Source organism: Tachypleus tridentatus, chromosome 7 (genome assembly GCF_004210375.1).
Source record: "Tachypleus tridentatus isolate NWPU-2018 chromosome 7, ASM421037v1, whole genome shotgun sequence".
NCBI lineage: Eukaryota > Metazoa > Arthropoda > Merostomata > Xiphosura > Limulidae > Tachypleus > Tachypleus tridentatus.
This window is the reverse complement of record NC_134831.1, coordinates 165,291,381-165,318,679: the sequence shown is the minus strand read 5'-3', so window position 1 is coordinate 165,318,679 and position 27,299 is coordinate 165,291,381. Positions and strand designations below refer to the sequence as shown.

The window sequence follows — 27,299 nt, the reverse complement described above, 5'->3', positions numbered from 1 at the left end:
ACAATTGAAAAAAAAAAAAAATTCCTACTACATGGTGGTGAACATGTACAAATTCTTTGTTTCATGTGTGTAAAGAACACTTAACAGAATTAAAAATACACCGACCCTAGAAATCAATGAAAATAGTTCCATTTATATTGTAAAAAATGAACAAGTGTATACAAATAACTTTATTTTCATAACTGCAAACTCACTATACATTTTAATAATAGAGAATCAAGTTAAACGTTAACATTATCATCACTGAAGTACAAAACACCCTGATCATATATAGTTCAGTAACGAGTTACATATAAAAGCACTTTGGATCATAAAAACGGATGACAAACAAAATCATAAAAAAACTTTCACATTCTTACAGATTACAAAGTAAGACTTGTCTGTTAATTTTAATATATATCTTAACATCCAAATATAGAAACTCATTCCATTCTAACCCTTAACGTCTCTGTGATCTAAGTAACAAGTTGAGAAGCTAAACTATTAACATATTTGATACATTCTCTGACACATGCTTTGTTTTTTCGTTAAGCACAAAGCTACATCAAAAGATACCTATGTGGTGCAAACTAAAGATATCAAAACCAGAATTTTGCATCATAAGCTGTCATACTTACAATGATGTCAACAGTGAGCATGGAAACTCTACAAACCATTACACAAGTTGATAGCTAGCTAATACTAAACAGACAAGTACATGCAAACTAAAATAGAAGCCAAAGGTGCAAAAACTGTCCCAATGTCATGAACATTTGACAATTTCTGGTCCATAATTTTCAATGAGCTGCTTAAGAGCAAATACAAAGTAAACCCTTAAAATTCTCTCTTATAGTAAACTTAAAAAAAACACCTGAAAAAAAAAAACAATCATATAAACAATGTTACGGGTTAGCTACTGTTCTGTTGAAGATGTTACATGCTAAGTTCCTGCCTCCGTAAGATATTACCTGCTGAGATACAGAAGATGATGTAATACAGACAATATCACGTCTCAACTATAATACTTATACACTTAATACCCCTGAGCTACATAAAATGGGGTAATAGACAATAGATGTCTCAATTATAATACTTGTATACTTAATACCCCTGAGCTACATACAATGAGGTAATACAGACAATATCAAATGTCTCAACTATAATACTCTTACACTTAATACCCCTGAGCTACATAAAATGAGGTAATACAGACAATAATGTCTCACTTATAATACTTGTATACTTAATACCCCTGAGCTACATAAAATGATGCAATACAGACAGTATCAATGCCTCAGCTATGATACTTGTACACTTAATATCCCTGACCCAGACAACATGAGGTAATAAAGACAATATCAAGTGTCTCAACTATAATACTTGTACAATTGATATACCTGAGCTGCACAAAATTAGATAATACAGACAATATCAGATGTCTCAACTATAATACTTGTACACTTGATACCCCTGACCTAGACAACATGAGATAAAAAGACAATATAAAATGTCACAACTATAATACTTGTACACTTGATACCTGACTTAGATAAGTTAATACAGACAGTATCAGTGTCTCACTTCTACATTTGCTTTGTTTCATTAAAAAAATAATTTTTATATTGTCAAGATTCTTACATTAATTACTAGAAGAATATACATTAAGTCTCATATAAGGATTTTTATTATTGCTTTATGAAGATGAGTAACATGAGATGTAAAAGAATAATAATTTTGCACCTATACTTCTCCAAATAGTCTAAATATATCATATGTTAAATGTCAGTAATATTACCTAACAGTGGTTTATCCAACAGAAAAGGTAATAAAAAGGTCAAGGTACAAAACTCATAACATTTTATTTATGTAATTAACACTACCAATTTATATACACAGTTTGTTCTATACCCAACTGCTAGATAAACTAGTTATTAGAAATAGGGCTTTTGAGTGGTACAAAACTGCAATAGAATGTATCAATGAGTATAAATTACAAATCACAGAGTGTCACTTATCACAGTTACATCCAAAATTTCATCTAATCAAATTAAGCATGAGCCCCTACCAATTCTAACTCTCATGTTAAATATAAACATGTTTATATGATATTTATTACTCTTAAACTATTACAGTGAAAGACTTTTAAGTATCCTCCCCAGACAACTCTCATACCAAAATAAATTTAAGTATCATTTTTCCATTTTCAAACTAAAATGATATTAAACATCCTTCCCAGCCAACATTAATACTAAAACAATTTTAAGTATCCTCCCCATACAGAAATTTTCATACCAAAATAATTTTAAATATCCTCCTCAGACAACTTTCATGCTAAAATAATTTTACATATCCTTTTCCAGACAATTTTCATAGTAAAATTTAAATATCTTTTCCAGACAATTTTCATAGTGAAATTTCAAATATCCTTTCCATACAATTTTAATACAATAATAATTTTAAAAATATTCCCCAAACAGCCTTCACACTAAAATGCTTGTAAATATCCTTTCCAGACAAGTTTCACACTGAAATGCTTGCAAGTATCCTTCCCAGACAAGTTTCACACTGAAATGCTTGCAAGTATCCTTTCCAGACAAGTTTCACACTGAAATGCTTGTAAGTATCCTTTCCAGACAAGTTTCACAGTAAAATGCTTTTAAATATCCTTTCCAGACAAGTTTCACACTAAAATGCTTTTAAATATCCTTTCCACAGATGTATCATACTGAAGTAATTTTAAATATCCTTTTTAGACAATTTTCTTACTAAAGGAATTTTAAATTACTCCCCAAACAACCTTCATACTGAAATAATTTTAGTCATCTTTCCAAGATTATTAATAGGATTTATTTTATTTATTTATTTATTTTTTTAAATGAGCATTTGTTCTTAGTCTTATATCAAGATTTCCAGTGCAACATTGTTCAGATCAAAAGGTATCATTCTAGGAATATATTTTGTCCTTTTCCATGTACCAAACAGAAGTAGATCTTAAGCAAAAAGTTCTAAAATAAGAATGTAATAAGTGACTAATCTCTAAACATATTTTTGCTAATAATGTTCCTTAAGTGTCTTTCAAAAATGAACTACAGACGACTTTGTTATTCACTATATTGTAAACAACAAAAAACAAATAATCAACAAACTAAACAAGCTGGAGCATACTTTAAAGTTCCTTACTCTATAATGACAATGCTCTCTGTATAAAAGGTTTCTTCCAGCTTAAAAAACAAAAAACTATGCCATTACAATATCAAAACATGGAAAAAAATCCCTTTTTATATTAAATGGTATTGAGAATGTGCAAAATACAAAGTTAAAATAGAGACTGTTTTCCATAGTGTGTTACAGCATAGAATGTTTTACTATCTCACATTAGGCCTGGATAATTATAATTGTCAGTGATTTCTCTTTCCATAAAGATGTGTTTCATACCATCTATCTTCACTGGATCTGAAATGTATCCCAAGTTGCTTTTCGAAAACAGTGAAGGTTGTAGTTGATAATTCCTGGATGGCACAAGTAGATACATGTATTAGTTAGTTTTTGTAAGGTAGAAAGCTTATTGATCAAATACCTTCAACACCATTGGATTTAACACAATAAGGTTAACTTTGTGATCTATATAATATTGACCCTATGCACAGTTTTAGGTTTGTAAATATTCAACAATAAAAGGGAATAAATAATAAATAAGTACTTTTATTTAAAGAAAAGAGTCACATGATTCATGATGAAATGTTGATTCGACATCATTTAATTTGTAAAGGAATTAGATATACTGTCACATTCATCAATAGAACAGGTTAACCTCTCATTACAGATGGTGACTAAAGTTGACACAAATAGAGCATAGTTGGCAATATTTGCCTACATAACAATCCCACATCTGTTTGACTAGAATGTATATTGTGAAATCCTACATGTGGTTGTCAGGTTTTTACTGGAGTTGTCATTTTGTACAGTAGGTGCCTGAAACTTTGTTTCAACAATGAATGGGCAGCACATAATCCACTTGTTTTAAAATAATATTAAAACATATCAAAGTTATATAGAAATGTTCATTACACTATTGTTTGCCACAGTTGAATCTACTGCTTTAAATCATTGTCTCTTTCTCATTAAAGGTCTACACAGGCTGGTTTAATTACTTTAGAACCCAATGGACATGAATAATTATTCTTATATATTTTTGTTACAACAATACAAACTATGACATTTTCACTTTAGAAATCATCTGTTATGCTGAACTGACAATCATACAGCCTAACATACTTTAATTTCTTACTTGCACTCTGTATCTGCATGTATTTATATGTGACAGAAAAATCTAGAAATATCTATACCTCAGAAGCTTTGATTTCAACATTATAAGTCTAGTGCAACAATTAAACCACATATACAAAGTACGAGTAATACAGAGTTATATAACTATTGATTTTAATATGTGATAAGTGATAGAGGAGGCTGATCTCCAAATTTGATGCCCAAATGGTTCCCACCAGGGATGTCCATATGTCTCACTTATGAACTAAACAGATATTTCAGCCAACATACATCACATACAGACATCTGTTTGTTTTTTTAGAACTGTTAAAATTATCCTGAAATGGACCAGGAGTAATAATCTTACCTTTGTTATCAAAGTTTTCTTCCCGAAAAATACAAATTAAAGCTAAGCAATCGTTCATTTCTTGGAGGTACAAAACTGTACTGCAACTTAATTTGATGATGCTACAGGACTGTTCATCGAATACAGTCATGTCATTGTCTTCTGGCAAGCTGAATAATAAAATCATGTTATAAAATACTTTCTTTGCTTTTTTTCCCCAACTATTTTTAAGGTCAAAAGGTTTTAGTCTTCATGAGTAAGTATTTCACATTACATAAATCAAGTTCTGATGTTTCAAGTTTTTGTTGAACTACACCCAAGAACATTATGTAGTAAAAATATGATCTTTTCTTACAAATTACCTAAAAAAAATTCATGACTTACTCTTTTTTTAATGTATATTTCATTAATATTTGTTAACTTACAGTAGAATAGACCTTAATGTGAGCTTAGAGGTAAACTGGAGTCTTTTTGATGCAGCTGTACATAATCTATAAAAGTATTACAGCAATAACTTTTGTACAGAAAATACAGGGGTATAAACATTATCAATTTATATTACTTTTGATGATGTACAAGACATTTTATGTCAAAATACCCTTCAGCAAAGTGTACAGACATGACATCATTACACTGTGATCATATTAGTGCTAGTAACAATGTGTGCATCCAGGTAAACAGTTAATCTGCCTTGGGTATCACTTTCTGCACGTAATAAGGTTTCAGTGGTTTATTTACATTAAAAATGTTAATAAATTACTTTTTGTATGTTATAGCAATTTGAATAGCATAAAATATTATATACTATTAAAAATGGATTAGTAGCCAAGTTTTAAGTTATTAATTTCACAAGGTAAAATTTTTAAAATTCTGAATTTCCCCTAATGTGAGAAATCTAATTTTTTGTAGGCATTCCATCTTCTCTGTTTTATTCACCATCCATCCAGTAAGTGTAAAATTTAATGTAATTTTCTCACCATAAAATTGCTCAGACAAACCATAACTTTTGTTACAGCTTTCAATTTTGTTGGATTACAGAGCAAACAAATAGAAAGCCAGACCTCTCGTCTCTCCCACCTGTTACGTTCTTTTTTGCAGTATTTAAGAGTCCTTATACTGAATTCTACATTATCTATAATCATAGAAAGCCAAGATTTACATGTATCTAATGATGTATTGCATTACTTTGTGCTCAGAACAGAAAATTGACAATTTCTCATTTAATATAAGCTTCATTGCCACAGGAAAGACAACACTAGCTTGGATGAATTTGTTATGCTTCTTGTCACATAATTAAAAAGTCAGAAACAGTTAGAGGAAATTGTTTGCTTTTTACATGTTACTATTCTGTTCTTTAGTTCATTACTACCATTAGTTTAAAAAAAGTAGGGTTAAGTGTCATTGAGAGTTGACAGCAACAACAAAAAAGATACAGGTAAATAGTTTATTTTGTGATTTTCATGTTTATTCTTTACTTACTATTATAAAAGTAACTATAATGTAGAAATATGGATCTCTTCAAGTTAAATAAGATAAGATTAGGTAAAATAGACAATAACATTTCATGAGGTACACATGCAAGTAGCTTGAGAGTAATGTAATTTGACAGCATAACAAAAGATGTACATTCCCCAAGTGATTTACAAGTGCAAATAATAGTTAGATATGATTTAAAGGGTAATAAAACAACAAAATTTAGTAATAAATAAATAGATGTATACTGTTATGAGGTTAAGGCTACTTAGGATAAATGAATGTAGTTTCATGTTACAATTTGAGGTCATTCTAGAACAGGGATTTCCAACAGGCTGCATGCAAGCAGCATGCAGCCGTGGCATGGTTTTATGTAGCCCTTGAAGGTCTATTGAAAAATATCCTGAAGCTCCAGGGGCAGAAACAGATGGCATCAAATTTAATGGGAAACATAAATGGGTTTTAAAATAAGTTAAGAATTTTCAAAGTTTGTTTAGAAAACAATGACTTGGCCCACTTTCCAAGTTATCAGCAATTAACAGAACAGTTCAAAGATGACGATCCACTTGATGTTTTAGAATTTTGCATAAATATTGAAGATTTCACAGATGAGTTTAATGCAAGATTCAAAAAATATGAAATGCTAAAAAGCAGGATAGAGCTGTTCAATAATCCTCTTTGTGTTGACATAGAAATCAACAAGTTGATGTTCAACTTGAATTGTGTGACTTGCAAGCTGATCCATTTCTGCAAACCAAACAAAAAAAAGGACCAGATTTCTTTAAACTACTTTAAAAAAATCGATTTCCAAATCTGTGTGCTTTTGGACAGAAAATGACAGCAATGTTTGGTAGAACATACATATGTAAGTGTGTTCTGCACGATGAAATTCATTAAGAACCACAACAGAAGTCACCTCATGGATTCATCTCTGCTTCACCTCCTGAGACTAGCAAAAACAGAACTCCACGTCAACATACCCGCTTTGGTCAGTGCTGCTGAGTGACCTCAAAGTTCACATTGAAAATTTATGTGCTTACTACGTTAAATATCATATATATATGTTTGCTATTCTAGTTTCTTTTATATGCAGCATTTTTAATTAAATTTATTTATTACATAATTGAACATGTTTAAATTACATTTTCCTTTTATTTTCACAATGAAATACATCTTTTTTCACAAATATGACTGTCTAAATATCACGTAACGTAAAGTAAGTCACATTCAGATTAACTCCTTCCCCAATCATAACTCGTTTTACCATGTTGAAAGAACATAAATTAACCTTACCATGGATCTATTTACTCTATTTTGCATTATGCAATAAACCAACAAGCCCTAATTTGACAAAAATATAATGCTACCCAGTACCAGACTCATGAATCTAGTTGTGGACCTTGGGCACTCTTAAGTTGGAAACTCCTGTTCTAGAATGAAAAATAAAGTAATTTAAATGCATTTGAATTTCTTTTTGGTGATTATGAGGCCAGCTGGTCAAATTAACCAACCTTATATAGAGTTAGGGTAGAGAAAATAGATAAAATATAAAGTTCTACTGATAAAAAACATTTTAAATGTATTTAAGAAGTTTTAGAGATCACACAAATTTAAGATGAAAAAGATTTTTAGTCTCAATATAAAACTCGCTTTGCACAGAGACTATCAAAAACAAATCTTTTTTTTAGTTTATTAAAAATACTTCACTAAAAAATGTGATTTTTTGTGTTTACTGAAAAACTGCCAAGACATACACACACTATACCAAAAGTTAGTAGAATCAAATCTATAAAGATTTTCAATGAGTACAAAGAGGTCATATGGTCAGTCAAATTGACTGAGCCCACACTCATCTTTTTCAGTGGTTTCTATTTCCTTTATCATACATTTATCAAAGCAATATAACTGATATTAAAAAAAAAATAAATCATTTAATGGTTGAAGTGTTTTAGAAAATATGTGGTTCCATTTCTGAGTAATTAATTATCATGAAAACAAATTTAGAAAATGACTGAAATTCTGCCACCAGCTTAGAAAGGTTGAAACTGGCTTTTTAAATCAACTTACAACTTGAGTTAAACATTTAAGTAATATTTGAAAGGTCTTTGTACAGCTATATACAAGAATAAGACTCACCCATATATATATGAAATGTCAAGCACTACATCAATCATGTCACAGCAGAGCTCATATGATTTCATATCCAGAGGTGAACTGTCTGTAGCAATGTATATTTTACTAGCAATATCAAGCAGAAAAGCCTTCTCTATTACTGAATTCTGAAAAAAAAAAAAAGACACCACTCATAAAAAATATTAGTAAGTTGATAAATAAAGATAATATCATAATGGCCTTAACTTTACATGTATAAATAAATATGGGAAAGAAGAAGAAAAAAAGCATTTTTCTAACAAGTTTATTTTTGTTGAAAACCAACCTATGTTGAACACAACACATGTATTGAAACTTGGTTTTAATATTATAAGCCTTGAGACTCACCACTGAGCCACTAAGAGTCGTTATGGGAAATACAAAGCAATTTTATTATATTACAAGGTGTCAAATTCACAATGAAAAACTATACAGTGAAGCCTCAAATATCTTGTAAAGAGAAACACTTAACAGCAGCTAAGTTCAGGGAAATAAATGCACACAGTATATCCAAATTCTTCACAGATAAAGACCTTTCATAACCTCAGGTTTATTTGGATAAAGAACAGAAATATGTTTCGATATATTTCATAATTATTACTTAATTTTAAAAGTATACACTTTAAAAACTTTGAATGGAGTCCTTTTCTTAACAGTAGGTTGGGTCCAATTCAATAATAGTGCTCTTCCAGGAGATATATGTCACATATAGTACTAATATACAATGTTTAATGAAAAATGGTTTACCTCACGATATTTGAATAGTAATATCTGTGTTTTTAACAACTGTTCATTCAGTTTTATTTTCTGTGGGGCATTTTGACCAGAGGCTTTGTTTAATGTCCATTACTCAAACAAAAGTTGTTGTATTAAAAAACACACACACAAACCACCAGAATATTATATGTAATAACTTCTTCAATATATTGAATCACAACATTACAATGAAGCACAGGAGTTTTACATTAAATGGCAGATTTGCTTCAATAAACACTGGCATTCAGTACCAAAGATGTCAGATGGTTTATATTTCATTTTAACCCCAAGTGTTATTGTTTCCCTGAAATCATAAAGAGCAGATTACAAGCACATGGAGAGAGTCACTCCAGATATCAGGTGCTCAGGGGTTATCTCTTCTGGTTTGTCACCCATGAACAATAAATAATCAATTGTTGTATTCATTAAGTTAGTATATAACCCTATTGTCAATTGCACAATTCCAGTCAAGTTCCTGCTTAAACTTGAACAATTTCAGTTTTCAGAATCAAAGTATTTCTTTTAGAACCAAGCATTTTCATCTCAAAGATAAAAATTTTACATTACAACACATGGCTAGAATAACTCTGTTGGAATGTGTCTTAATGAGGAAATAAATCCAACAGTGTTTTCATCCAAATTTCATAGCTCAGTTTAGGATAGATGGCTCAACATATATAGTAAGCACATGAACATATGAGAAGAGGTTGGTCTACTGATTATGTTTTAGAAGTTGAATGGCAAATTATAAAGATGGATTTTGACAGATTTTATTTCAACTTTGCCTGACAAATCTGTCTTCACATGGGCATGATGCAGGCAGCCATAGTTATGCCACATGGTACATGTGCAGTGGAATGCTCCATAAAGAGCAGCCAACAGGGGAGTCGCATCGCAATTATACATTGAACCAGTTGTTCACAAAACATCGTGAGCACATAGCATATTGTTGTAACGTAGGCTGCCTATCCCTTACATATTTCCAAGCCAGATTTACACAAGTCACAGAAAATAACTCAGAGATAAAACTCTGAAATTCACAGAAAATTTATCAAGTTATTTATTTACTTGGCTTATTTACCCAAGGCATATATTTAATCAGCTAACACTAACAATGTTTTTAAACAATTGTGACTGACAATAACTGTCTTTCTTGTCCTTAGTTTCTACTCAAGCCATTAGGGTTACCAATTTCCTGTTTATGTAACATTATGTTTAGGCATGTTTAATTAATCAATATCCTTCTGTTAAAAAGTCTACAACTGTTGTACCTGCTTGGAAAAATGACTGTTAAATAGACTTGTTTTGTGAAGTACTTTTCAGTCACCACAATATGGTACTCTTACAATGAAAGTTTGTACCTAAAATTTGTCCTGTCTATAGATGTATCACAGATAACATCAAATACATGTACCTAAAGAACACATTTTATCATTTTTATGCAATAACAACCACTGTTCAATATAACGTCTTTAAACTGTATTTCAGTTTATTTATTTGATGGATTACAGTGCACAACAAAGTTTTTGCTTCTTGAACACTGTTGGGTGTTCCTTATAGATTTTTGGTTGCTGATCACGAAAATTACATCCAAATTTGCCCATCATGTACAGTTTTATCGAAATCTTCAGTTTCACCAAAACAGTGCTACAATGGAAAAATGATATCAGGGCAACTGGAATCCATCAATGCTTGCTGACTACTGTTGAACACTACAACGTGATGCACCGGACATTGAATACAAATGAAAATCAGAAGCAAAACACTTAATTACGTTGAACTTACTAGTGTATTAGAAACAAACGCAATTAAATACATTATTGCTGGTAAACAGTTAACTGTCTATTTCTCAGAGTTCCTACCCGATGAAGCAAAACCAAAACTATATTTGTACATACCCACCAGGTACCTGTCACAGTCAGCAAAAACTTTTTGGAAGCAAAACTTTAAAAAAAAAAAAAATTGTTATGCAGTGTTGTGTTACCTGTGAAATAAAAGGAATTTCAATCAAATATCAACTAGTCACTATGGCAACATCATTAATAAATTGTGCAAATTAGTATTACTGAAGGTTTAAACCTTCAGAAATTGAAACCTACTTTTTGTTTGAGCCTTATAACCATAGAATTAAGAGAAATTAGTTTTATAACACAAAACATGTTCTACTCACAGATATGAGTACATCGAGTAGGTTCTCTAAGGCTGGCACCTGTGGGATTAGCTTCTGGACCACTCTGCTTAAGGCTTCAAATATTGAATGATCATAAATACTGGTTAGGTGGAAACTAAAACAGAAAAACATATTTTGTCCCACCTATTGACTATCTTCATGTTTTAACCCACATTCTGAACATTTACAATATTCATTCAAAGTATACAATTTATGTTTTAGCTCAATAACACAAATCAGTTAAATGCGTTAAATCAGTTACTAAAAGAAAATTATTCAACTGATCATAATTAGTATTTGTTGCTTCAAAATTCCAACTATGCAAGTAATCAAAATATTACCATTTTGATTTCTCACTACTATTTTAAGTTAATTGAAGATTATTTAGCTTTGTGTTGCAAGTCATAAAAATAAGATTAATCAAAATTAGTATTTCTAATTATTACCATTTTAAATTATTCCAGCAATCCAAGTCTAACATAAGAATAATGATTTTATGAACATTGTAATTAATTACTAAATTACTAAACCAACAAAAAATAAACTGTGAAATACAAAAGCATCATTTATGACCAACAGGTGAGAAAAAGGAGTGAAAATCTGAGTAGAATATATAGAATCTCAGAGTTTGTGTGAAGGTACAGCAAAAACATTCACAAATATAACTTCAATATTTAACCAAAATACTCATTAGTATAAGCTTAGTAGATCTACATGTACTATAAAAAATCACTTAATTTATTAGACTTTCAATCATTTTTTCATTCTTTAAAGCATACAATAATAATAAATTCAACAAATGAATATGACATATTTTTTGGGTAAATCATAAACCCTTCAAAAATCATTTTTAATTATTCAATCCATCAAGTTATGTACGTAAACATTAACTTTAAAACTGCTTATTTCTTTAAAAAACTTATTTCTATAAAATAAGGATTCAATGTAAAAGGGGAGATCTTTACAACAGCTCATGCAGTCTTCGACTAGAATTTGGAAAGACATTTATTATTTTTAAGTTATCAGTATGCTCAAAACCAGATTTAAACCTTTCTCTAGAATTTGCTAGAAGGTTTGAAACTGATGATTGTCTCAATTTACTTTTCCATTCAGTGACACTTGTCAACATTAATTCAAAAATCTCTAACATATGTACTAAAATTACACTGATATTATTATAAGCAGAACAAAATTCAGGAAAAACTACATAGAACATTTGTGATTTTTCAAAACTTTTATTGCATAAATTTCAACTCTGAAGTAATTTTTCTTTTGATAAGTGTATATATTATTAAAAATGTATTCTCTATAATATACTTCACTTAAAGTCCTTCAAGGCAGGACACACATCACTGCAAAGATAAGTGACTGAACAAAAGAAGTTATGTTGTTGGAGGTGGGTACTACAAGTAAACAACAGAAGTACAGAAATCTAGAGACAGTTGGAAAACCAGAAAAGAAAGGTGGAGAAAGTAGAAAATGAAAAAAAAGAAAAAAAGATTGTGAGACAAGAAGAAGCACAAGCATGATAATCGTCACAACTGAAGGAATAAACAAGTGGCAAGAAAAGACAAAAGGTGAACAAACAGTGTGGATGAATACCACCAAGAAGTTGACTTGAAGGAATTTGGAGGAGATAGAATGAAGAGCTACAGTAAGAGAAGGGTTCATCTGAAGAACCCAGACAGCTCCTATTGATGAATGATTCAATAAATTTTCCCTTTACCATGTTACGATGTCTAAAATAAAATTTGTTTATCACCTACACAAGATTCATGTTTATAATCACACATTTATCATAACCACTACCAGGTACATTAAATATATTAAGTATACATTTCTCCTGACCGTCACCAGTATATTAGATAATATGGACCTCACCTTAACCTGACACTTTTAATTCCACTATCCTCCAAGTCCTCATTTGCTCTTTTGTGTATGTCCCTCTGTGTCTCAATCTTGTGATCATACAATAAGCCATCAGTTTTGTGTATAAAGACTTCAAAATGTATTTTACAGTTGATTTTATAAGCTTGGAAAATAGTTCTGTGAAGTATATTTAGAGCTTCCAAGTAGTCATCCTTCAAAAACAAATAACATTAAACAAAATGAGTGCAACTAACATTACAAGCTTATGACACACATAGAACATAGTTTTATAATCCAACATATGGCTAAGAATTTGATGGAATGCAAACTACATAATAGTAATTAATAACTACAACAAAGAGTGAAGAAAAATAAGGAAAATTGAGTCGGTTGGTTGGTTTGGTGTTTTATGGCACAAAGCAGTACAAATTGAACTAGATGTACTTTGGTTCTTAAAAGGGAATCACATTAAAAAAAAAAGGTATAATACATGATTCTAAAAAAAAACTTAAATAGCATTAAAAATTAATAGCCTTTATAAACCTAAAAACATTTCTACTGTGGACAGGGTCACCATCATCAATAACACTGTCTAATGTTACAGATAAGCCTTGGGACAAAACACGTTTCAAATGGCACCGTCGTTGAGAGTCGTAATGATAGCAGGACAGCACAATGTAGCTGATTGTGACCTGAGTGTTACACAGAAAATACACTAATGCATCCTGCATAAAAGAAAATGATGAGTTAAAAAAACATTGACTAAAATGTAGTATAGTTAAAACAACTTCCTCTTTCTGGTTCTTATGAAAGCAAGATGGCTAAAATCAAATAAAGGGTTTTATTTGGAAAAGCTTGTTCTCACATTGCTCACTCCAAGTTGACTGCCAACTGACACGGAGCCAAGCCTTGAATACAGGACCATTGACCATGTATGGAACAGGCACAGCAGTGACAGTGCCAGTGCAGACAAATTAAGCTGCAGTGTGGCTGAGCCCGTTCCTGCGAATATCAATGTAGCCTAGTATCCAGAAAAACTGGGTAGAAGTAGATGTTAAAGAGAAATGGGCCAGTCAGTTTTGAATATCAGTGAGAACAGGGTGACAACTAACATGAAGCAATTCCAGGGCCAGTAGAGAACTAAGCGAGTCAGTATAACTAGTGCAATGTCAGTACTATTTAGCTTATATGTGATCCAGGGCAAGAGAAATGGCATACAGTTCAGCTGTGAACACAGAAGCTGTAGAGGGGATTCTGCATGCAACCACCAAACCACAACAAACTATGGCAGAGCCCAGAGAGTCACCTGATTTCAAACCATCTGTATAAATGGGAATGAAAGGATGGTTCAAAAGATGTTCAGCAAATAACAGACAATGTTTCCAATCAGAAGTGTCTACTTTTCTCAGATGACTTAAGTAAAGATAGGTCACATTTGGGGACTGCAGTAAGCCATGGTGGGATGGGCTCACCAGTACATAATGCAAGGTTATCTAAGGACAGACCCAATTCATCCAACTGAACCTGGATGCAAAGGCCAAAAGGAGCAATGGCAGATCATAGGTTCTGAAAAAGCATGGTCCTCCAAGGACGAAAAACACAGCCTCAGGTGGGGTGCTTTGATAAGGAACAAAGTTTTGAAGCATACAGTAAAGACAGTTGCAAATGGCATAGGTGCAGAAGAGGTTATTGAGACTGTGTATAAGTTCTAAACTGGGCAAGTGCAGAAACGAAGTCCCTGATGACAAACAGGGTCCAGCATCTTCAAAGCCAAGGTCCTGGCAGAGCCATAGACCAGTGATCCATAATTTAGTTTCGATCAAATAAGAGCACAATATATCTTTAGCATAGAACATCATTCCACTCCCCAAATGGTGGAAGAGAGAACACAGAGAACGTTCATTTGACCCATAGTTGCTTGATGTGTCATATAAAGGTCAGCTCATGGTCAAAGATAAGCCCAAAGAACTTTGTTTCAGGGACCACAGGTAGCACAACTTCACTGATAAGGAGTTTAGGATCAGCGTGAATACCCAGTTGGCTGCAAAAGTGCATGTGCACAGTTTTACAGAGAGAGAAGTTAAAACTGTTTGCTGTGGTCCAATTTCAGCAAATAACAAACAATATTTCCAATCAGGAGTGTCTACTTTTCTCAGATGACTTAAAGATAGGTCACATTTAGAGACTGTAATAAGCCATGGTGGAATGGGCCGACCAGTGGACACAGAATGTTATCCAAGGACAGACCCAATTTATCCAACTGCACCTGGATAAAATGGCCAAAAGGAGCAACAGCAGATTGTCTGTTGTGATAAAAGTATGGCCCACCAAGGAAGAAAAACAAGGCAAAGGTGCAAAGAAGGTTCATGAGACTATGTATAAGCTCTGAACTGAGGAAGTGCAGAAAGCCCCAGTGCAGAGCCAAAGTCAATGATGATGAATGAGGTCCAGCATCTTTAAGACCGAGGTCCTGACGGAGCTATAAACCAGTGATCTATAGTATAGTTTAAATCAAATAAGAGCAGGATATATCTTTAGCATAGAACATTGATCTCTTCCCAAGTGGTGGGAGAGAGAACATGGAGGATGTTCAGTGCTCTTGTACAATTGGTTTGTAGCTACTTGATGTGTGGTAAAAAGGTCAGCTTATGGTCAAAGATAAGCCCCAAGAACTTTGTGTCAGGGACGACAGGCAGAACAACTTCACCTAGATGGAGTTCAGGATCAGAGTGAATACCCTGTTGGCAGCAAAAGTGCATGCAAACAGTTTTAGAGAGAGAAGTTAAAGCCGTTTGCTGTGGTCCATTTCAGCAAACAATTAAGGGCAGTCTGTAGCTGCCACTCAATATACCTCATGTTCGATGACTGACATGAGATGTGAAAGTCGTCGACACAAAACCCGTTTGCAACAGTAAGAGGGAGTTGTTCAGTGATGGCATTAATCTTAATACTGAAAAGTGCAGCACTCAAAACACAGCCCTGAGGGACTCCAAGTTCTTTTCAGAAAAGAACAGGAAAATGTCGAACCCACACAAACTTGGATTCACCTGTCCATTAAACACGTTTTAATAAAAATGGGCAAATGGCCACATAACCCATTTATATGGAGATCTCGCAAAATGCCATACCTCCCTGTTGTATCTTAAGCCTTCTCAATGTCAAAGAATATTGATAAAAGATGTTGTCGTTGGAGAAAAGCTTCTCTGATTGACTCAAGCCAGGTGGTCCATGATAGAGCTGTCATCGAAATCCACACTAGGTGGGTGAGAGGAGATTGTTTGATTCGAGGAACCAGACAAGATGAGAATTAACCATCTTCTCTAAAGTCTTACAGAGACAGCTCTTCAAAGCAATCAGATGGTGGTTTGAATGAATCTTGGGATCCTTCCTAGGCTTAGAGAAAGGTAGAACAATAGCCTGGTGCCAGGCATCAGGAAAAATATTCTCCTGCCAGATTTGGTTAAAAACAATCAGAAGAATAGCAAGAGAAGCAGGAGATAAATGGTGTAGCATTTGGTAGTGTACATCATCAGGTCTGACCAATGTACTGCCAGACCAATGAAGGGCCAGTTTGACTTTCACTAGTGTTATGGTATGGTTGCAGTCATAGAGACAATCAGCTTGAAAGATAAGAGGTAATCTCACTGCCAGAATCTTAATGGCTAAGAAGGTGAAGGATGAAGCAGAAGTGCTAGATAACTGGCAGAGCTTTCACCTAGAGTATTGGTGATGCACTGTGTATTAGCTACTTCATGGACATCAGAGAACAAGATTGAGAGGGGGACAGAATTATATTGCCCACTAACCTTACGAACCTTGTCCCATATGACGTTGGAACTAGTGGTAGAAGATATGCTGGTTGTGAACTTAATTCAAGAGTACTTCTGGCTTTGACAACTTATCCACCGAGCTTGTGAACAGGCCTGCAGGAAAGCAATGCAGTTTGACAGTGTGGAATACCTACAAAAACTATCCCAGGCCCATTCTTGAGCCTTCCATGATATGTGGCAGGCAGGATTCCACCAAGGATGAGAATATTGTGAAAATCGTGTTGAGGTTTTAGACATACATTGAGCAGCTGCCTGTATAATCCAGTCAGTTACTGCTGCCACACAATCATCTACTGATGGCTTACAGACAATGGCAGGATCAAGTTTTGTGAGAGCAGTGAAAGAGGGCCAGTTTGCTTGATCCAGCTTCCACTTCCAGTCTCAATCATACTTATAGGAAAATGATCACTGCCTTGTGGCTTATTGTCAATCCTCCATGAAAAATGGGAGAATAATGAAGGCAAGCAAATTGAGAGATCAACAACAGTAAAGGACTGATTAGGTGCACAAAAATAAGTATAAGAACCAGTATTGAAAAGAAAAAGGTTGTGATCAGAGAGCATACGCTCTATGGAGCAACTCCTCCTATCAATATCAATACTACCCCAGACAAGATGATGTTCATTAAAGTCTCCCAGGATTAAAAAGGAAGACAGCAACTGTTCAATTAGAGCATCAAGGTCCAATTGATCATAGATCTCTCCAGGCAACAGGAAGAAAGAACAAACAGTGATGGTACAACCCAAGGAAACACAGATGGCTAAAGCCTCCAAGGGTGTGTCAAGTAGCAAAGACAGAGTGGGCACATGCTGATGAAACAACAGTGCCACTCCTCCATCAAACAGGTGTACTATAATACCAAAAAAGGACACTGCAGCAATGCCAGGATTTCATGAGCACTATACCCAAACACCAGTATCATATACAATGTCCACAACACCTCGAAAACATCCGATACTGGTACTTGGTTGACCCTAATCCAAGTGGACCTGCCAACTGAATTAAGGGGGGCCACCCCAAAGGTGCTCATCTAGAGGAATTTGAGGCCAAAGTGGCATATTAGGGTTGTACCCCTTAACCACCAGGATCGTCTCCTCCCCTTTACAAGTCACCATGCACGGCAAACACACAGGTGGATGTTTAGATCCCAGAGGAGGTAAACTGAAAGAATACAACCTTCCCTTGGAGGTTCCCTCACCATGTACAGGAATCCACACCAAGGGGAAATTAAGTTGAATATTATGTAAATTTATACAAGTTATATACCACAGAAATAAAACAGGTCATGTTCTCTTGCAAACAAATTTCTCAATCATAAATACACATCTGGGGAAGAAGCATAAAGTAAAAAGTGGAACAAGTAGGTAATTATTATAATCATAATTAACCTATTTCTGATTACCAAGGAATCATAGGCTAAGTCCAATATTTCTTGTCTAAGAAAGAGGATTTTGATATCATATTAAAGGATAAAGATTACATATAACAACTGATCATGTCAGATGAGAAGCAGAAAACTTGGAACAGAGAAAGTATAACCTGAAGAGGAAAACGCATCAATCTGCTTATGCTCTTTTTACTTGGAGACATGAACGTTAAACATGAACTTTCACAGCAGAAAATGAGGTTAGAGAAAGGAAAGAAATATACTATATATAACAGTTACATAAAGAATTATCCCAAGAGGGTGAAATAAAACCTAGGAAACACAAATACCAGAGTTCAGATTTCATTCATCAAAATCAGCAATGGCAAAAACCGTCTCAACTAAGAAAGTAAAAAATTGTGTAAAAACATAAAATAAAAATTAACTCATTAGAGTAAGAGATAGCTCTTGAAAGAAGTTGGAGGAAGAGCTTCACAGTACAGAAAATCTTACATACAAATAAAAATGTAATGAAATTATTTCCTTACCTCTGAAAGATTCCACACAATATACAACCAAAAGTAGAAAACAATAAGCAAATATTTTGTTTAGCAAATTTCAAATAGCACAGCTGAAGATACAATAAATATATATTTAAATCTGAAACTGAATAAATGACTCAAGTTATAAGACGTAAGATGGATTCATGCACGTAACAGGTAACTGAGCAGGAAGATATAATCCAGTACTGCTGAGAGAGTACCATCCGTTTCTGGAGCAGGACGTACATCATGAGATGGTATATACTGACAAAACTGTTAGATGTATTTTGTTTGAATGATATATGCAAGAAAGGTTTTTGCATATTCTCCCAAAGCCACAAAAAGAGTACACTGCAAAAATATGAAACCTATAACATAGAACTTTTGAAAGATGGACCTTTGTTCATCAGGGCCAAACAGTAATTGTTCACCCTTTGAAAGAGATCAGGTTATTATAAAGGTTTTATATTTTGTCTTCAGTTGATGTTTTTGAATTTATGAGTTTTCTAGCCCTCACAACTGAAGTGCCATATGCATTAGGCATTCATAATTTCAAACTTGTAGCCTAAAGGAAGTGCAGCTGTCAGCCCACTCTCGTTATTCTAATCATTTTATTCCATTATTCTTAATGTGCAAAGCACACTTTTTATATGATGTATTTTGGGAACAAAATGCGAATGATAAAATGTTAGATCCATGAGCATGGCACACTGACCATTCTTAAATGAGATTCTTAAATGCATTCTCAGTTCAGTAAAAGTCATACCACTTTATTACACAATTTACTCATACTTACATAACTGTTAATGACTTGCTATTGAACTATCAGTCAGCAACTAACACTAACAGCAGCACAATGAATGCAGGATTCAGAATACCCCCAAAAAAAAAAAAATTTCAGGAGAAATTATAATTTGTTTAATTATTTTTAAAGATTAATAAGCAATTTTTATTTATGGAAGCCCAAAATTATTCTTACAAGATGTACAACTTAACTATAATGCTATGCTTTATATCTAATTTTCAGTTTCTTTGATAAATAATAATGATAACTAGATATCCTCTATTAAAAACTGTTTGTTGCTAATTTAGAATAAAGTCATTTGAATCTTGAAATGTACTCCAACTTCAGGTGATAAACTTTCCCTAAAACAAGTGTGTAACAGTGGTTGAAATAAGTACCTAACTTCCTACTAATCTCTTTCTGTAGTACTTGCAGGCTTACATGTTATGAAGGACAGCATCTGAGAGATGATTGTAATGTTAAACTCAAACTAAACTGAAACTCAAGGTACAAGTAGTAAAATATACTGTTATTGTTTTTGTGAAATGATTACTTATATAATTATGATTCTCTAATAAGCCAACAAAAAGTTCATTCTTGATATTTAATATTAATAAAAAAAAATTCTTTAATAGTACATCTTTAAATTATTTGGATATGCAGTCTGATAAACTATGCTAGTGACATCTAGGAGCTAGACCTAATGTATCTGTTTTTTTTATTTAACATTAACTATGTATTAAGAATTCTATGAAAAATACCTCAAGTTAAAGTTAAGTTGATTATAAGGTAGTACACTCAGTCTATTTACTTTTTATAAAATATTAAATAATCACCAGAGGTAGTTAATAGCATTACATTATCTGGCATGTACATGTGTAAATTGTAGCTTTGTGAAGAAAATAAAGGGTATTGATTATTTAATGTTAAAGATTATTGAACAATCTAATATTTTATTCTACTAACCTGAGCATCTATAACAAATACTATAGCTCCACAGCTGCCAAATATAGTCTCCGAGTCAAATGTTGGGTCAAAAATGTCAATCTCTCCTGGGAAATCCCATATTTGAAACTGAATAAATGAATGCTTGAAAATATCTGGAATGATAAAGATGTCCAATATTTACAAAAGCTCCTAAAATTATTGAAGAAATTGAACATATGAGCAATATCAACCAATTTATTGAACTTTTTATACCATTGTTTCAGCCATGTATTGGTTTTTAATTGCTGTAATATGATCTAGAATATTCAAACAATATTTCAACCAGTTTACTATTGATGCTCCACAGTCAAAGATAACCTCAGAGTTACATATACCACTTTAATATTTTCCAAAAGCCCTCAGGTATTTAGTTTCTTTCCTAGTAAAAGTAATGTACCAAAATAAAAGAAACAAACATCAGAAACTTTTCTGTAAATAGCTATGTTTACTTGGTGCTCTGGAGGAGACTGATATTTTTCAACAAATTTTGCACATTTTAGAAACACCAATTAAAGTTATTTCTGCATTTGCCTTTGAGAGTAAAGTCATCAAAATTTACATTTATCATTATTCTAATCCATGATGAGGAGGAAACCCACTTGTAGAGACAATTATGTGTGTAAAATACGTCTGGTATGCATAGAGAAAGCTCTATGTAGAGGAGCTAACATTTTGACTTTCTTTGACTTCTCTACACAGTGCTTTCTCTACCCATACTAGCCACTTCTACATATATAATTATGATTATTCTGATACTTACATGAATCCCTATACCAGCTAATATTTTCTGAACAAAAAACTACTGGTTTGTTTTAAATTAAAGTAAATGTAACAACTCAACAATCACCATTCACCTTATGAGGTAACTAACATAGTGGATTCCATTCATTTTAACAACCAGATGAACTCATTCTAACAAGTACAAATATACACATAAACAGCCTTAGAAACCTTCTTTGGTAAGTTTCAGTCACCATGTTGAAAATAATGTTACACAAAATGAGAAACAGAAAAACTAAGCATTACCAATCCCCATTTGAGAATACTGATATGCATGATACTTTTGAGAAAACTAAATATAACAGTTGTAAGTTAGATCTACTACCATAATTACAAAACAAAATGATTACAAACTAGTTTTAGCCACATTCTGAAACAAGTTTGGACATTTTTTTATTTCCATTTATGAGTTAGTGTTTTCTGTGCTTCCACAGATTCTTTTACACATAATTATACAACTTCAAACATTTTATATGTTTAAAAAACTTTTAAAAAAGTGAGCAAGTTAAAATACTTCTTAGCTATACATGGGACATGGTGGCTTGATAGTTAAACAATGCTACTATCTATTGATATAACTTACCATTGCTCTTGAACTGTAACCCTAATTCTTTAACAACTGGATTAAGCCAAACAAACTGGTTATATTTCTCATCTTCTGCACAACAAGATTACATTAGTTAACATTATGCTTAGCTATGATGACTAACCAGTATTGTCAAAATGTAGTCTTGTAGGAATTAAAAAAATTTTCTTCTAAATCAACATAAAACTAAAACATCGAACTTACTCTCTTTGACAATTTTGCTTGTGCTTTCTAGATACAAAGTTTTACTTGGAGACATCTTGTGGAAGACTACCTTATAGATTGATGACTTCCCACTCCTGTAAAGTTATGTATCAAAAGATAAAATGTTAAAATAATAAACTGAACAACAGAGGAAAGCTCAGTATATAACAAACATTAAGTAACCAATTGTGTGACATACACCAAGTCAATTTAATGGTGAAAAACAATATAAATGAAATGTATTTTTCAATGCTTGCTTTAAATCAGTGAAAATTTTTCAAATGAAAAAAAAAAAAAATTAATATCTGCATCTTAGAAATTTAAATTGGTAAATTGAGTTTTATGATTCCCAAGCATAAGTTAAAACACTAAATGAAAATTGTAGCTTATTGCACAAAAGGTATGCTACAAGTGAAAACTTGGCGAGAAAATCACTGTTTATATACGCTTTAGTTTATTTAACATCCTTTACAAAGTAGGAAACATTGGATTTTCTTTGCTTTTTCTTCATAAAGGTTTTCCTTTTTTCTTGAGCAAAACAATAATGTTCAAAACAAAACTAAACAATGAGCATTTTAAACAAAAGTTAAGACATGCTGTGACAAGTTTTCTATACAGAGTATAACTAATGAGTGAACCTTCTGAGTCCCATTAGAAAAATCCTATGTTTTTGGATAGAGTTGACATCCTCAGTTTCAATGTCATTATCTGGGCCACAACCATAATTCCTGGGAAAAGAACCAACAATATAATCTTCCTGACAAATGCCTTTCTCCTCATATAACTGAAACAAAAATAAAAAAAGTTATATTCTTTAGTTGTCTATGAAAATTAGTAGAACAATTCCTTTATAAAAAACAAAGATTTTATAGTTAGTAAATTTAACTAAGACCACAACCTTGAATTACATTGTGCTTCCACTTTTCTACAGTTAATTATCTGCAGAAATTTTATTTGTGATGATGTTGGTTACCATTGCATTTGTGAATCTTTTGCATTTTCTTTTCTAGAGTATATTAAAAAATATGTTATAAAACAGAATGAAATTATTATATCCAAGGTTACACGATCTCAAATACTTTAACATTACAAAATACAACTTAGAGTAACAAACAGGACTAATTTATGATTAAAATAAATCAGATTTTTTCATTCAACAAAAAACATCTATTACTGTAGCTTTATCAGCATTAAGATTATAGCTTCACCATCTTGTGCTATTTAAGCCATATTTTTTAATGTACATAAACACATGGTTACAAACTTTAGCCTTTCCTCTGTTATTAGCTAATCTTTATAAACACTCTAGAGTACACATAGATACATATCAATAACAAGTACTTATTTATTTCTTGTTAATTACAAAGCTACACCAAGGACTCTGTTCTGTGCCCATTAAAGGTATCAAAACCTGTTGTTTTTTTTGCATTGCAAGCCCCCCATGCTTATCGCTGAGCTGATGGGGAACACAGGCCACTAATTTCTAAAATAATAACACATACTAGAAGACCACCAATAAAACATTTCAACCTGACTTTTTAATATGCATTTTCTATAAGTTATATTTAGATGTGGGTAACAGATGTATTATGATATTAATATGAACTACTCATTAAAGCAAGTTACCTGCATGTGTCAGTAGTAAAATTCAACTTTATAACAAGTATAGCTAGCATGTTATATATATATTTTAACTCAGAGTAGCTAGGCACCAAAATACCCTATTTGTAATATCCTAGATATGTGCATCACAAACACACAAGTGTAATGCTGTTTTCCACACATTATAAAACACAAGTGGAAAACTATTTTTACACTTGGGTAAATATGTAAGATTGCACTTGGCATAAATTCTTTGTGACAAACACCTACATCCTTCACAATAAATCAGGTGACCCAGAAATGTGATATGTACATGTGTAGTGACTGACGATTATAACTAACAGGGGGAATTTTATGGTAAACATTTCAATACTAACACATTCACAGGTTATTACACTGTATATAATACCTCCAAAAATTAAGATATGAACACGATTACATCATAAACGAATTAGCAATATACATGTAAACACACACAAAGTAATGTAGTACACTAACAATTCAGCTGCACTATATAACAATCACAATTAATATGAAGATTCAATTGGTTGCAAGGTTTTCTAGTTACAAAACACATTTTTATTAAAATGCATTTGTGAAATTTTGACAATATTTCTGTCTTAGTAGACAGAGAAAAATAAATTAAAAATTTATTCTTGTTCCTAAAATAACACAAAAGTTTTGTTAGAAGTTTAAACTAAATACATTTTTTTGTCTTTGTTAATAAAGATTTCTTCCAAAATGTAAATTAAAATACTAAGATTAATTTTTGTTCAATGTCACACATGGATATATCTAGCCTTATTCTAATTATTGTAACATCATTTAAATGGGAAGAAAACATCATATGGACAAATTCGTACGGTTTTTAAACTAGTTACAGTAACTTCATAGCACATAACATTCAAAATAATAGAAACAAAATAAATTACATATGCACTTTTTTGTATATTTATTATAACCTATAAACTATTGTCACTGGGTGATCATTTCTTTTAATATTATTCACCTTTAATAGTTTTAATGACCTACTAGTATTAACTAATTACCATTCCTTTGTTAATCACTGTATTCCTAGTTCAGTTATTCATAATTGAGTACAATAAAATTTTAAGAAAATTTATTAAAAATATTAAATCTTTTTTCACACTCCACAGTTAAAATATTCAATAAGAAAGGGAATATGTATCTCAAGATTCCTGGTATGAATATTAAAACTTTTACTAAAATAAAGTAGAGAACAGGTTGACCTAACAAGGTCGAAACGTTGTTCACTACTTTATTTGGTTTATCGTCATCACGAATAAAGAGAAAAGTTTACCATTTTTGGATTTCGTTATAATCTTTTAACTGCACAGAATATTAATTAATTTAAAACTTTTAACAGTCTCATTCTACCAGAAAACTGACATATTCCTTCCTCGTGTTTCCACAAGACACAAAATACAATTGCAATGGCTCCCCTTATCAGATACCAGCTCTTGAGTAAGATATAACGGGTTTTAAACACGTTTGTTATTATTATTATTTTATTTAAGAAAATCACTTAAAATTTATTCATGTTGTTAAATGTTTTTTTACAGTTAGATATCCTGAATTTTGTAAATATATTAGTTCATCATAAACCAAAAAAGATTTTAATTTTTAGCGTTAGTAATTTAAGTTTTGAAAGCGTGAACGAACACATACCATTCTATCAGCCTGCTGTTTCGGGTGGCTCGAGTATTAATAACAACATGGTGCGCAAACTGTGGGGTGAAGATAGTTGAGAGAGGTGTAAAATAAAGGAGTACATTAAATTATGTCTAAAAATATATAACTGAAAATAAAAGAGGTTTCAAAAATATTAATACCAATGAGCAAAATAATAACAAGTGAAAGAGGAAACATTATGTTCTCAGTATACACACACACAGGTTGGAGTGAAGATCTATGTCAGCGTGTGAGCTACAAAAGGAATTACAAAAAAAAAAAATCAAAAAAACTTATTTCTATATTTCGTGTTAATATTATTGCACGAGTCGAGTTTTGCTGCTCTGCGAAAATCGAAACAAAATAGCAGACTTGTCTGCTGATAAAAGGTATCTCCGATTTGCCATTCAACAGTTAAGCCAAGAATGAACATCATTTCGAGCTCACTCCCACCCTTCACACGAAATTAGTTAGTAAACTGAAATTGTTTGTCTTATGTTATGCACCATCTTAAACAGTCCTTCGATTTTTTATATGTGGTGCAGGTGGCACAACAAAACACGTGTTTATAAAGAATTGCCATAAAAATTTCACCTTACTGATATATGGAAAAGAGTCGATATTTAAGAGTTCTTCAGCGGAAACCATAAAAGACTTTATAAAACACATGAGCAATGGGGCTGATCGTGGCTATACCATCAATCTGATCATAGTGTGCACTATTGAGCTCTCTATAAGGAAGTAAAGCATCGAGTCATGGTAGTTTTGATTGTATTAATGAATGCTTTTATTTGTATTAATGAATGCTTTTATTTGTATTTGACTAGTAACCTCAGCAATAATTTTGTTCACGTTGAGCGATTAATATGTACACGTCCAGGTCCAACGGGTCATGCAATAATATAAGGTACTTTTTGAAAACTGATTTCTTTCAGAACATCAACAAGTAAAGAATAAATAATTTAAATTTAAATTTCTAACTTGCGTTTTGATTACTAATTTATTAACACACATTGAGAATTAAGTTCTAAATTAGACTTGTAGCATACAGACGAAGTAACTCAATTAGCATTCAAGTTATTCTGTATCTTCAATGATAAACTAATAAAGTGTAACAACATTCGAATACATTTTGAATTATTAAACGATCTGATTGAAGTCTTTAACCGATAACGTCTGTTTGTTTGTTTTTTAATTTCGCGTAAATCCAGTGGCAGCGCCAAGGGAGGACTTCGCTCATTTTGGGGGGCTCAAGCCCCCTCGGCCCCCCAATATTGTTACCTACATATATTCATAAAATATGGAAAACACAATCGTCTTTGTTGCTTAACAATTAATATGAAAGAGATATTGATCTGTAGAACTCAACGTCTTCATTAAGATTTTTATTATTATTATGTATTACCTTGGGTGGAATTTTGGTGAGCTTCCTCTTTTACATATACGCATATTTTTATAAACAGATTATTTCTAATTTGTAATAATGAATTATTAATCAGAGTATAAGTTTCCAATGAAAACTGCATTGAAAACTCAGTTGAAAATAGCACACCCTTCTGAAATGTACCTTGGCATTTACATTATTATAACTTACCATCTATACATCATATTGATGGCATTTTGGGAAGCCCTTTCACAATTTACCTCAGCCCCTCCCCAACTAAAATTTCCTGGCGCCACCACTGCGTAAAGCTATACGAGGGCTATTTGCACTAGCCGACCCTAATTTTGCAGTGTAAGATGAGAGAGAATCACTGCTAACTCTTGGACTACTCTTCTACCAACGAATAGTGGGATTGTCCGTCACTATTTAAGATGTGGTGGCCTCACAATAATACGATCAATCCTCATTAATTGTTGATAAAAGAGTAGCCCAAGTGTTGGCAATGGGTGGCGATGACTATCTGCCTTCCCTC

The 27,299-nt window shown here is 32.3% G+C and overlaps 1 protein-coding gene across 7 annotated transcripts; it reads right to left on the bottom strand.

Moving 5' to 3' along the window:
• Nucleotides 1-131: 131 nt before the first annotated feature.
• On the bottom strand, nucleotides 132-25,637 carry LOC143257123 (ras-related GTP-binding protein C-like). 7 transcript variants are annotated; one of them, XM_076515384.1, is made up of 10 exons: nucleotides 25,013-25,171; nucleotides 22,728-22,873; nucleotides 22,090-22,184; nucleotides 20,499-20,632; nucleotides 13,023-13,222; nucleotides 11,142-11,256; nucleotides 8,201-8,343; nucleotides 4,613-4,761; nucleotides 3,415-3,488; nucleotides 132-947 (listed from the first exon to the last, which is right to left on the bottom strand). In XM_076515384.1, exons 1-9 carry the CDS (start codon nucleotides 25,013-25,015, stop codon nucleotides 3,424-3,426), a joined length of 1,050 nt encoding a protein of 349 aa, XP_076371499.1. In that variant the 5' UTR covers nucleotides 25,016-25,171; the 3' UTR covers nucleotides 132-947; nucleotides 3,415-3,423. The 7 variants fall into 7 exon arrangements, with proteins under 7 accessions (XP_076371499.1, XP_076371497.1, XP_076371496.1 ...); XM_076515382.1 differs by lacking the exon at nucleotides 25,013-25,171 and adding an exon at nucleotides 25,381-25,637 and having other exon boundaries at nucleotides 132-3,488; XM_076515381.1 differs by having other exon boundaries at nucleotides 132-3,488.
• Nucleotides 25,638-27,299: the final 1,662 nt, after the last annotated feature.

Coding starts and splice junctions, on each gene's coding strand:
- LOC143257123 (XM_076515382.1), bottom strand. Junction 20,633..22,089: donor AAGCAAAATTGTCAAAGAGA/GTAAGTTCGATG, acceptor TTATCATTCCAG/ATATTTTCAAGCATTCATTT. Junction 8,344..11,141: donor TACTCGATGTACTCATATCT/GTGAGTAGAACA, acceptor TTTTTTTTTCAG/AATTCAGTAATAGAGAAGGC.